The sequence below is a fragment of the Channa argus genome, chromosome 20 (assembly GCF_033026475.1).
Source record: "Channa argus isolate prfri chromosome 20, Channa argus male v1.0, whole genome shotgun sequence".
Taxonomy (NCBI): domain Eukaryota; kingdom Metazoa; phylum Chordata; class Actinopteri; order Anabantiformes; family Channidae; genus Channa; species Channa argus.
Genome location: NC_090216.1, coordinates 14,313,981 through 14,327,298, shown reverse-complemented (window position 1 = coordinate 14,327,298; position 13,318 = coordinate 14,313,981). Strand labels below are relative to the sequence as shown.

Sequence of the window (13,318 nt, the reverse complement as noted above, 5' to 3'; positions counted from 1 at the left end):
ATGGCAATTATTGCAAAATACGAACAGTTTTTAATAGAGACTAACGGTCATCAATCATTGGTCATAAAGGTGCAGCTGAGTTGAACCACATAATGTGCTGACATGAGATTAACCCATAATGATGCATCAGCATTTATTAGTTCGTAATATGTTTTTTTTAAATATAAAAATAGATAATATTTTTATACTTAACTACCAAGTGGTTGTAATGCTGGGGTTTATGTTTGCTATCCTCTGCATAAATGTATTGGGAGAGTGGGTACAGGAAAATACTTTTGTCTGTGTAGAAAATCAGGCGTCAGCCAAAGTAGCGCTGCCTCACACACAGGCAGTGTAGTCGATCACCGATCGTTTCCAGGGTTAACTGTCCACACAGAGCGTTGGAGCGACACACTATAGCATTAACAACAATCCTGTTCGTCGGTGCTCTGGAGGGCTCAGTAGGTTCATTCGGACAATTCCTTAACCAGAAGATCTTATGGCTGAGAGTGACGATATATTTCTCAGGGCAAAACATCGGATATACACCGGACTGACTGAAGGTAGCCGGTTGTTTTAGCTTCTTTGTCCCCGGTGCGGGTTGCCATCGTACAGGCTAACTTATAAACCCTCTCTGTCTTTCTAACTTGGTTCTTAGACAAGCTGTTGTTGCTGGCTACAGATTAAAGGTGTTAGAGACAGCTGTTGTGTAAGTTAGCTTTAGCAGCCAGACCACCGTTGTCAACTTTAAGAAGGCAGCGAAGCTACAGTAGCTCGCTAGATTTGTGTCTTTTCAGAATTCTAAGTAGTAGCGGTGGTGCTGTTAGTCAGTTCTGCAAAAGACTAACTTCACTTTATTAGTCGTTAGTTCCTTGTTGTGGTCGCTTCGGCGCTGTTGACTATTACTAAACATTTGCTTTTCTATTGTTTCGTTAGCCTAAGAATTACAGAGTGGGCCATTCAGACAAAACGCAAACGAGTCATTATTGTGTACACGTGTAGCAACGTAAAGTCGTCAACTAGCCAAGTTAGTTACAAAATATGAGAGGTTTCAGGCTTTACCTGAAAATCCTTTGTAATCTGTTATGTATTTATAGCCCAATTGAATAGTATTAGGGTTTAGACTTACTGTAGCACCACGTGAATTATTGTCTCTGTGGACAAAATGAAGTTGACAAACTTTGGGTTGTGGCTCAGTCCTGCAATAAATATATTGAAGGATTGAAAACTTAATCACTGGTGCTCAGTCATGTGTTCATAATCTTTAATTCCTACAGAACCACACAAACCCATCTTTTGTCACTACACTATTATAAGGGAAATCAAGGGAAGAAATTGAAATCAGTATTTTATTATATGCTGCAGAAGGAAGCCTCACACACACTGTAATCTCAAGTGATGATTGGTTTTGTTTGGGACGCACCATCTGCCACCTGAGAAATTGCTACAATTTGTGTATCAAGTTGTGCTGGCTCAGCGCAGACTCACACGCACAAGGCTGCGGTCTCTTATCTCGTGTCATGGGAGCTTTACCAGCCCCTGCAAGCTCTTGTGTCTTTTTATTTCTTTCTCATTTGTCTGTGAAATAGTTCACACATCATACTCCAGAGAGAGACATTGTATTATAAGATATGCTCAGTGTAACAAAAAAGCTTCTACGATTTGAGTGAGCGCATCTTGCAGCTTCATAAAATCTTTACTGATTGTGTCTGTCATAAGGGGTACTGACAAAGACTGTGGTTAATAACTTGGGAGTAAGACCAACATAAAGTATGTGAGTGGGTTTGAGATTATGTCACTGCAGAAAAGTTCAGAATTTATAAGAAGTCCACACTGTCAGTAGAAAAATACATTGTTCTGACTATACGGTTGAGGGGATGATGATGACAATCATAAAAGTGAAATGTGTTGGCCCCTATGACTCCATAAATTTATATTCCACCAAGAGTAGCATTGTTAAACTTTTAGCCCTCTATTTCTGATGAACAAGATGGTTCTTGTGGCTTGTTCTTTTTCTATCTGTGTCCAGGTTTGTTTTGGAAGAAAGACTTGTCATACAGAATTATCATATATATATATATATATATATATAATGTATGTGTGTGTGTGTATATATATATATATATATATATATATATATATATATATATATATATAATGTATGTGTATATGAATGAGCAAGCATAAACACAGGATATGCTGAGCAGCTAGTAGCACCTGGGGAGTGTAAAGGAGGGTTTCATGCAGATGCAGACACTCCACAGTGCTTCCACATCCTCTGGAAACTGAATGAGTGTAGCAGAAAGCTGATCTTACCGTCAGCCCAGCTGCAGTGAGTGTCTGCTTCCATTCTTAACTGGAAAGCAAAGTTTACATTGTTAGTGAATATTTGTAGTGATTAGATTGTAGGACCATTTTATTGTGTAATATCAGGAGTATGTGAAACACTTGTTCTTTGTCAGGTATTTAGCAGTGGATACTCATGGATCGAGAATGTAGGCTTTCACAAAACGCTGTACATTACATCCCCTCTCGACCTAAATCCCAATCACAGTGCTTTCAACTGATTGAGCATTAACATATGTTGATTTTAAGAATTAATATGACATGAAGTTTCACAGCAGGCCTTCTGTCATAGAATGACTCATTCTGTCTGTGAAGACACCTAAGCCTTATAGCTTGAATGTTTCTGCTTATTCCTGCGTGCAGTATTCTGTTGAAGCACCCTGTGACCTAAGCCTACTGAAACGAAAATGTTAACATTCTGCCAAAATGGAAAGCAAATACCTGATAGATGAATCAAAACCAATATTTAAGATTGCACATGCAAATAATTTAGCATTAACTCTATATTTCGAATGAGATGATTTTTTTTTTTTATCAGGAAATACTGCACGCCTTGCTTTTTCAACAAAACATTACATTTAAAAATTTTAAAGTGATTAAAAGTGATTAAAAGGATGTGGTGTGCTGTAGTCATCAAAGTAGAGCAATAAAAGTGAACACTGAAAATTCTTACTGTGTACATTTAAGACAAATACACAGGTGTGTATAATGCATTAAGCAGACAATCAGCAATGAAATAATTCTTACAGTTTTGTGATGAATACTAATTTGTGAAGTTCAACTTGTGGCCTCTTGGGACAGCTGTGGCTCACAATGCCAACATGGCAAAATTTCCTTGGTCAAGACTTTGAGCCCCTAGTTGCTCCTTGTGTGTAGCTCATTTACAAGCTGCTTTGGATAAATGTAACTTTTAGCTCAGGTTTGATCTCTGTCAACTCTTGCTTTGGCTTTTTTTGCTCTACAACATTCAGCAGTTGTTCGATGTATGTATTAAAGCTTTATTTGCTAAAAACAACTGCCTGATTTACCTGACAACAAGGTTTAGCAAACATCAAATTGTGGGCTGTAAAACCAAAACAAGTAATGTAAGTTCACACTGATCTTTTTCGTTCCAGATCCAGAGAGTGTGTGGAATGGACCATTTTGTTTTATCCAGGCCGCAGACCCACAGCTTGGCCTGATGAAGGCCTGGAGAGACGGGGACTGTGACGGTGGAGGGGATGAATGGGCAGAGGAGGTTGAGCTCACTAAGCGAGCTGTAGAAGCTGTCAACCAGCTCAGGCCCAGGCCAAGGTTTATGGTGCTGTGTGGAGACCTGGTCCATGCCATGCCAGGTAGGAACAGAGCCCAAAAAACAAAACTCACTTAAAAGAGCTACAAGCGAGTTGCAATTTTTTACTAATTTACTGTTGCAATTTCTCCTCCAAATAATTATATTTCCATTTCAGCTTTTTACTCTGTAAAGTCTTTCTTCATCACCTTCTTTATTGCCGCCTTCACTTTCATTTTAAATAAATTTCTTTTTTGCTGGTAACTCTCAACAGGTGTTACCCGTACCTAGTTTTTTTTGCTAGTCCTATTTTAAACTGCTCTGAATGATAAATATCTGCTGCTGGATTCAAAGGGCTGTAAAGAAACCAGAGAACAGCAGCGCATGCCTACTACTGAAAACAAACCACAGCAGCATATGGACACACTGCCGTATGGACAATAAAAACAACATATAAGCAACAACCAGTCAAGCTGCCAATTATCTGCATATTAACTGCAATGATGGAGGACATAATGTGAACTCACAGATGCCAGTTCCGTGAGCTTTAACTCCGCTCAACCTCTTTCAGTCAGACCAAATGATGCAGCAGCGGCCCCCTAAGTGTTATCTCATAGCATCTAGCGCCTAACGTCGGCTTATGCAAATGCGCACTTATTTCAAAGTGTTTAAAATGGCTCTCCCAAATTACAGATAACGGCACACTATTTAGAAACACAAGCTGTGATTTCATGCACTGTACACAGTTTCACCAATAAACTTGTTTTATGCCTTGTTTGTGTTCTGCACTCCAAAGTTACGTGTCGACAGATTCAGTGCCCAAAGCAGGGAGATCAAAGGACGTGAATGAGCAACGTTAGACATGATCAAGACTCACCACCCAAACACAACTGAAAGATGTAATCAGTAAGGTTATCAGCCTCCAAAGAAAGTTATATATTTTATATCTTTAGGGAAAAAGGTTTTCCTATTAAAGCAGTGAGGCTACAAACTGTTCTTATGCACATGGAGGTTTTAAATATAACTAATATTAGATTCAGTACTAATCAGGGGTTTGGTTATGCATAGGAAATGGATACATTATGCAAAGTGTCGGATCTGGTTAAATGGAGCTTTCATTGTAGGATCAGGCAGGACCAGAATCATCTATGCCATTCAGTTGAGCACATCATTATTTAGTCTCAGCCACAGTAGCTGCACTCCCTTTACATTACAGTGACTATGTGACTGACTCTATATGTCTAAATGCTATCACTGATGCTTAGAGTAACTTGACACTAAATCCACTTTTGGATTGATACAGCAGGCATTTTGAGGAATATTTCAACCTTGTGTTATGGCATAATGTGTGGAGGCCAGGATGATCAGCAGCGTTAAACTTGCCTTTGCTTGCACTCTTTCCACTTTTATTTTCTGACCTGCTCAGCATGAGATGACTTTCAGATCAGCCGCTCTGAAAAGTTGCTCTTTCATGGAACTATTATTCCAAGTTTAGATCAGATACATTCTTTATCATTGATGTTACATAGGTAGGGCTTCTCAACATGGGCAAAAAATGCAAAACGTTTTGTGCATTAGCAATAATTTTACCCTAAATGGAACAGTCCACCCTAAATGCTCGGAGGAGTGATCCATCTCGTCTCATATAGGATCTATGCCATGCCGAAGGCTGTTTCTACACAAAGTTTCAGAGAACGTGCAAACTTGACAACTGTTTCAGTTTGCCCTGTCATCAGTTTAAGTCATGCTATGGAATGAATGTTAGTTAGCAGCACCTGATCTGACCTGTTGTTTGTTTAACCCGAAACAACGAAGGTTAATGCCGGTTAAAACAGAACGTTCTTTGAATGTGTCGAAACCATGGTCAGAATTCACTCACAGGCTGTAGCTTAGGTCCTCTGCTCTTTAGAGCTGCTATAGTCAAGATTACAAATGAATATTTGCAACATCGATAAAGGAAAATGTCACCAGCGAGGCTGTTCTCATTGTACCAGGAGCAGCTGTGCAACAATAACAAAGAAGTACCACCTGCCCTTAGGATTTGCATAGTGAACGCTTCCAAAACATAGGCGACTACACTCTGTACTGTTCCTGAAAGCATCTGCAGGTTTTTGAAGACCTGCAAAAACAATACGTGTACGTGATGGCATTCGACTGAAATATGTAATGTAACATAATTCTCTGCTGTCCTCTGACATAATCTGATTCATGCACTCTATAGGAAGGTTTTGGATGGTTCATCTATAGAATATTCTTATTTATGTTTTTATTCTCCATTTCACAGCCAGTGCCCATAAACATAGTGTCCTATGAAAGCAGCTAATATTTATTTATCAAAAACCACAGATCTTCTGACTGTTCTCAGGCTGATGCTGACAAAAAATTTCCACTATTGATCAGACCAGCCAGACTTACAATTCCTGCCCAAGTCTATAAATCAATACGATCGTTGATAGTGTGCCCTGTTCATAAAGTGTAGTTTGTAAACACCAGACCTCGTGACAGTGTGCATATTTTTATCTTTAAGAAAGCACCTGGTTGCCTTCAAGCTATTTTGAGGCAGGCAAGATTCCGCTTAGTTTCAAATAGATGAACACTCGTTGTAGAAGTAAAAAATGCTAACTTTATATTTAATCATTTTAAATAAAATCCAACAGTAGTGCATATCGTTTTTGTTTTTTTTTCTTTCTATCTCAGACTGTGAGTTAGACATGTTAGATGTCTTGTAGCTGGGATAGAAAGTCAACCTCTTGCCACAGTGGCAGTTGGTTTTCCTAGATCAACACATGCTTTTACTGTCTAGCCAGAAAAATAGATTTTCCGAATTGAACTGGATTTGAAAATAGCCAGACATTGCTGGCCGAGTAAACAAAATAATCATTCTGCTCCTAATTTCCCACCTTGTTTGGAGCTGACACACTGTGCTTGACTCATGCTGTGTTCAGTTGCGCTCCCTTCTGTCTGTCTCTTTTGTTAGTGACAAAAGATATAATTAATAGTAACATGAAAACATACACCAAACAATTCTACTTATAAAGTAGACTGTGGACAATATTAATGGGTTTCCCTGTAGAAGACTTTGCCTATGTAGACTGACAGACATTAGTGGCAAGTGATTGCTTTTATGGCGGTAACTGTAATGAAATGAGTGACTGTGGGATAGTGTGCATGCTTCTTGATGTCCGGCTGCCTAACCCGATAACAGGGTGAGAGAAACGGGTTGGCAGGACCCACTGCAGAGTTAGTTTAGTAGAAAAAGCCACAAGCCGCCAACCAATGCAAACTGCTTTTGCATGACAATTAGGGGGCTAACATGAGATGCCTGCCTGGCCTCAAGGAATGGGCTTTGAGACTGGGACGAAATTGCAGGTGAACCTGCTTATCCTTTATTTTTTGCATGTCCTCTCTCACCGTATCTGTTAATCTCTTTGATTAGTTAATGGATAAGATATAACTAGGCTTGATTCTGATTTTATAATTGTGTACGATATTTAGCAGAAGCAGAATATTTTGTTAAATTCAGATGTATGATATCATGTGTCCTTTGCCCTTATTCCAAAATGTGACTTAGGGCAAACTATTTATATGCAACACAGATTTGGCTTAGTCAGAGAGCAACTCTTGGCTCCCTTTTATCTTGTATTAGGTCATGAGGACCCCCGGTTTGAGCTGCACACTGACAGTAAAGAACACTCCTGGAGGTGTCTCTCCTTATCATCTAAAAGTCTTACTGTAGGTGTCCAAGAATTCTTATCATCTCCCCGACTGCACCGTTTAGACCAAATCGTGGCCATGGTCCATTTTTCCTATCTCCCTATGATCAGCAGCATTTAAAAGTCACAGTGACATCTATTTGAGATGCACAGCAGGACAGTAGATAGTGTAAGCACGGGGTTTAACCGCAAGGCCTTGGGGACCTTTAAACGTTGCAGCGTCAGCCCTTGTTACTGTCAGCCCCAGCAGAGCAGGTTGTGTGTGCCATCCTCATTACTCGCCACGTCCGTCACTTGCCTGGCAACTAGGCTGCTGCATCAGGAGGGAGGAGGAAAGTGATATTATAGCCAGAGTTGCTCCTTCCGTCTCTCGGCTGACATTTCCCCTTAAACTGTTTATTTACAATACAGAATGAATGGGTGGCGGCCAGGGGAAGCTGGCTGTCAACCGGCATTGTCAACACTGCTGCTTGTCAGCGACAGGAAATTGGCAACTGTATTTCTGTTCCTACGAATTTCACTCTCTATCTTTCTTTTCCCTCACTCTCACATTCTCCTTTCTTCTCTGTCTCTCTCCTCTATCATCTGTCTGTTCTCTTTGGTAAACAGCTGTGGTCTCATGCCTCATACCTTATTTTGACAACCTTCATTTGCAAGTCTGACATTGTACCCAAACACGCTCAGTTATTCTTGCCTCTGATTAATCTATTTGAAGCATCCATGTGAACTAAATCTGGTGTTGAGGAAAAAAACAATCTGTTCTTGTAATTGTTCTCAAACAGATATGAAAAACTATAGTGTCATTGTCTTTAATATTTTTTTGTTTTTGTTTTTTTTTTAGCTTTAGATCTTGATTTAAAAACAGGAAGACTACAGGCTAACTAGGAAGGGCTCCAGTTATTAAATCCCCTTCTTTATAAAAGACTTGGTGACGAAGCCATTATTAGAGAGAAACTGATGGATTTGGACTCTGAGGACAACACCTTTGCAAAAACTAAAAAATTAAACGGTCGTATTTCATTCAAGAAATGCTGACCAGTGTTTGCCTCCACGACGCTGTCGTCCACAACATTATTAAGAGCAAGTTCCTTGATCCCACTTCCCCTGTCTCCAATCCTAGCTAATCTCCCACGAGACACTTTCTGATCTTGTCGACTTTCTTCAATCTTGCTTCTCCTTGTCTCCTTCCATCTCTACTGTTACTCTTTTTTTTTTTTTTACTTATTTATAACGCTGACAAATGAAGAGGATAAAGAGCGGGGTGGAGGGGGGGATGGGTGGGTTAGTGGGATGGGGGTAGAGAGCTGATTAGATTAGAGGAACATACTGGTCTTAATACTCTCCTAATGAGCACTACAAAGGTTTCAGGCAGTGTCTCTGGGGGTTCGTGTAGGATGTTATGCACGATGTAGCAGGGCGAAGAGTTGGAGTGGGAGTGTACTTGTGTGAACGTATGTGTGTAAAACTCACAAAGGTGAAGTGCAGGTTACCTTGGGCCTTCTTTGTCCTCTCTCTGTAACCGTGGAAACCTGTTTAATATCCGTTGAAGGCAGATACAATAGGGTTCTCTGTGGGATTCTGAGGAAAGGAGGGGAGAGTAGGAAGGATCCACTGCCTAGGGAGAATTTGTTTTTGGTACATGTGAATGCATTTGTTTTGGGGGGGGGGTGGAGATTCTGTGTGTGTTTATCTAATGAGTTCATCAAGTGGCTTGTAAGCAGTAATAGGTTTCTGAGGGGGGTTGATATTAGGAGTGTAGAAGTTTAGAAACGTCACTCTGTTGCCACTTCCAAACTTTCCTAGAGACCCAAGAGATACACAGTTCAAATGTCAGTGTGAAAATATCTTCTTGGACCATGTAAGAAAGCCCTGGTAAATGTCAGGGTCCCTCCATCCATTTAAAGGCTTATCTGAATCCAGGTTGTGGTAGCAGCAGGGTAAGAAAGGTATCCTAGGTGTCCCTTCCCCATGCTATGTCCTCTAGGTTCCCAGGACACTACTAGGCCAGGAGGAATATGTGATCCTCTCAGCACACCCTGTTGTCTGGGGACGTGTTGACTCCAGAATTGGATCCACGGATGGTAGTAATTTAGACAGTGTAACCACAGGAATTGATTTTATTAACCCTATGTTACTGTCAACATTGTTTGAAGCTTTTATTTCACCTATTTTAAGGTGCCATTATACTCAGTACGGTCTACATGCTATTAGAGTGATTGTTAACCTTCTGCTCCCCCAAACGTTTTCTGTGCTCTAATTGAGATTTAGAGCACAGAAAATCTTTCTGTAATTCTCTTTAACTTATGAGCCCACATTCACACACTCTTATCCACTAGGAGTTGGCCTGATGCGTGGAGGTAAGTTTTATCTGTCAGAGTTTGTGTGTATTTGTCAGTTCAGCTCTATGCATGCATTTCATCACCTTAGAAAGGGGAACTGTGGCTCGGTTGGTACAGCAGTTGTCCACTGACCACAGGGTCACAGGCTTAACTCCCAATTCTTCTTGGTCACAAGTCAAAATGTCCAACGTGTCCAACCCCAAGTTGCCGTTGATGTGTGTCACTGTAAGTCATTTTAGATAAAAGTTTCTGCCAAATGAATAGAATACAATTATACTTTATTGATCCTTTGCAGAAAATTACCGTGAAAAAAATAAATCAAGTGAAAAGTGGGGTGCTGCTTTTTTTTATACGAAGAGGAATTAAAGAATCACGTTTTTACAGAAATGAAAGTGTATTTTCCCTAACTTGCCATCTGAGCGACATTCATTCCTGATAACATAGCGCAGCTGGATCAACTGCCAGGGTGCGGGTGTTTAGAGATTTGGAATTTGTATTTGCTCAGATAATGTGATATGGTGTCAAAATGCCACGTACAAATACCTGCAGTGAGAGAAATCTTTCTATTGAATGATTAAAGCTATGTCATAGTACAAGAAACAACCAAGAAACATGAGCTTTACTTGTGGAAGTGTAAAGGGTTTGGGTTCTATTTCGTGTCACACAAGCTTTATTCAGAATAGTGTAATGTTAGGTTATGTGTGAAAGGTTGTAGGACAGAGTTAATATGACTTTATCTCAGCTATCCCTTTGGGACAAACTGTAGAACAGTGCCACATCGGTATCAGTACTGGTACATGCTTGAAATAATCACAAACAGAGGTCCTCACAAAACAGTGTTTAGGTGAAGAGAATGTATGCGACAGCAAGACCCCACACACTGAGGCCTATGTGCATACTTGACAGCCAGTCTTTAGAGAAAATTGAGGGAAGTACTTACAGTGTTGGACAGGCTCAACGAGATCCTGCCAAAGTCTGCTGTCAATGCTTGAGAATCACAGTCTTGCAATCTCATTAAATGAATGAGACTATTCAGTCAGAGCTCCAGAGGCAGTGGAGTGCAGCAGTGTTTTTGTTTCTGAACACCTTACTGTGTACGTGTTGTTTTTTCCAAAAAAAGAAAGCACAGAGAGAAAATGTGTGGGCCGTGTAATGCTTATCAGTTCAATTTTCTATTCACAAAATGAAAACTAGAAAATTGGAAAATTTAATTCAAGGAATGCTTCTTGCTCTTGCTTGTGGCAGAAGACATCTCAGGGAGCAGCCACAACAAATATGAAGGAAGGACATGGACTGTGAAAGCAGTCGAAAGCTAAGATGCTTCTCTGACCAATCAGACACAGAAGTGGATGTTTAGATTCCGCTCTCCTGAGTCAAGTATGATTATAAGTCAATAACATAAATTATATAGGTAGAAAATAAAAAAAACTAATTAAATAAAAATTTTACATTGATCTGTTAAATAAAAAATATTATTTTAGAAAATTGAATTCATATTTCTAATTTTCTGTTTTTCTGTTTTGTAAATAGAGATTTGAACTTGCATGGACCGTGTCTACTCAAAATGAACTTTTCCTAAAAGGGTTTGTGAGTCCTCCTTATTTGCCTTGCATGATGAATTCTACTTATCTGCAGCATTTCATTACTCTTTCCTGTGTTTTTATTATTTTAAATTATTGAGCACATTTAAAAAGCTTCCTCTTCAACAACAAGAGTTCATCCTAATAACCTATGGTTGTGTACCTCTGACGTGGTTATGCATGTAACCACTTTCCATTAATTTGAACCACGTTGTCTAAAATGGGGCAATATACTGTAGTATGATTGGATTGAGTATTGTTTTTTTAGTGCAGATGGATGAGAATGATAGATGATACATGACACTATGTATGTGACATGCACTGTGTAACATTAGCTACGCACTGATTATAAGCCCCTTACACTGAAAATTTGTGTTATGCCAGCGGCCATTTTGGTGTCATTGTAAAACACTGACTGGCACAATTTTGGTTCCTGGTGCCAAACGTGTGCACTGTAACAGACAGCTGCTGGCTGGGTGTTGCACTTTCATTAAGTGTTACTGCCAGAGTTGGGGACAAATAGTATATACAGGCATTGAGGTTGGAGGACTGGTTGATAAACTTGTGTTCACTATGCAATTGTATGTGCATAGAGAACCACATTCCACATGGGCAATACAGAACATGAGGGGAACCACAGCAAGCAAGAGCAAGAAGAAAAGTTTCTTTGTTTATTGTATCTGGCTGAACAAAGTAAACAGTAAATAAATAGAGTAGTATGTGTGACCTCTTAACAGCCTCACTAGGAAATTTATGATGTGATCGCAACAATTGATTCACCAAATCCTTTGCGATTTCTGTGCGATCTTAGAATATAAAACACCATAAAAACATTGCAAAATGCCTCTCAATAAAAAGTATTTTTAAAAAGCCGTGGGGCATTTTAGGCTGCAACAATGTGACAAAAAAAATCTATCCTGTGTGAGGCCATCCCCATTTTCCAGATAAGTTTATATAGAGAAATTAAATTTAACTGGATAGTCTTGTTGAGCTCCACCCTGCTTCACACCCTTAAGTTTCTTTCACATATGAACTCATAAGAATATCTGGGGAATCAGCTTTGGACATGCTCCGGAGCTGCTCTTGTTACCGTCTTCGTACAAATAAGTGTCCTTCGCCATCAAATGTTTGTATATTGAATGTTCGCCTATGGACATCATCAACATACCCACTTGCGGGGTTTATTTTCTGTATAATTACCTGCTCTATTGTTAATGGTTAATTGATTTTAATTAACTCAGTGGTAATCAGATTTTATCTGGACTTTGTACTAGGGAGCTGGCTCGGTAAAGTCCACATGATGTCCAAGATAACTGACTCGGACATTTGCGTGCTCACATGCAGCTTCTCCTGATAATATCTAGATAAACTCAGAATTCCAGTGCATGTGTGAAAGGTGCTTTACGCCTGTCTTTACATGTTCACACTTTGTGCTTAGCCGCTGATCAACTGACAAGATGCGGTTCCTTACTAAAGGGTGCCTTGATGTTGTTTAAGGATTACCTCATTCATTTTTTCCTTCTAGATTTTCTAAGCTTGGTAAATACTAAGAGACAGACCTGATTAAAATACAAACAAAAGAAAAACACTTGAGTAAATGTATAAAATTGGTTAAAATCCAATAGTGTTTTACAGTAGGGTTAGATGAGAATTATCACCTGCAACATTTGCCTCAGCTTTTTAAATGACAACCTTTGCACCCTGTGTTCTCCACAACCCTAGCTGCATTATTGAGGCTGGTTTTGTTTGCATGTAATTGAGGCAGCGGTCACACATTGTGATTGTGGAATAATGAGTCCTCGTTGTTGTGGCCTCAGCCATTATTGCTTTCATCTAAACTGTCCTTCAGCCTGTCTGCTTCTCAAAGAACAAAGAACAGATTTAAATTTTTTCAAATCTCTAATATATTGATTTAACCACATGCATTTACTGATAATTACTGACAACACTGTGCCCTGCTTTATGCAACTTTAAACAACTTTCTTTCAAAAATCACAAGAAAAAGAGCTGATGTCTGTTTCTAAATTTTTGCTTGTGTCCTGGAAGAGAAAACCATATACATGTAAGTGTAGTTTGGATTTTGGCGGACTG

At 39.5% G+C, this 13,318-nt stretch overlaps 1 protein-coding gene across 2 annotated transcripts in view; it reads left to right on the top strand.

The window, feature by feature from the left end:
- The first annotated feature begins 341 nt into the window (after positions 1 to 341).
- cpped1 (calcineurin-like phosphoesterase domain containing 1) overlaps positions 342 to 13,318 on the top strand; it is a 37,376-nt gene continuing 24,399 nt past the window's right edge. For both annotated transcript variants that reach the window (XM_067488405.1, XM_067488404.1), the window contains exons 1-2: positions 342 to 542; positions 3,441 to 3,659. In XM_067488405.1, the coding sequence (XP_067344506.1) occupies positions 479 to 542; positions 3,441 to 3,659 (283 nt within the window). In that variant the 5' untranslated portion in view covers positions 342 to 478. The remainder of the gene's footprint in view (positions 543 to 3,440; positions 3,660 to 13,318) is intronic.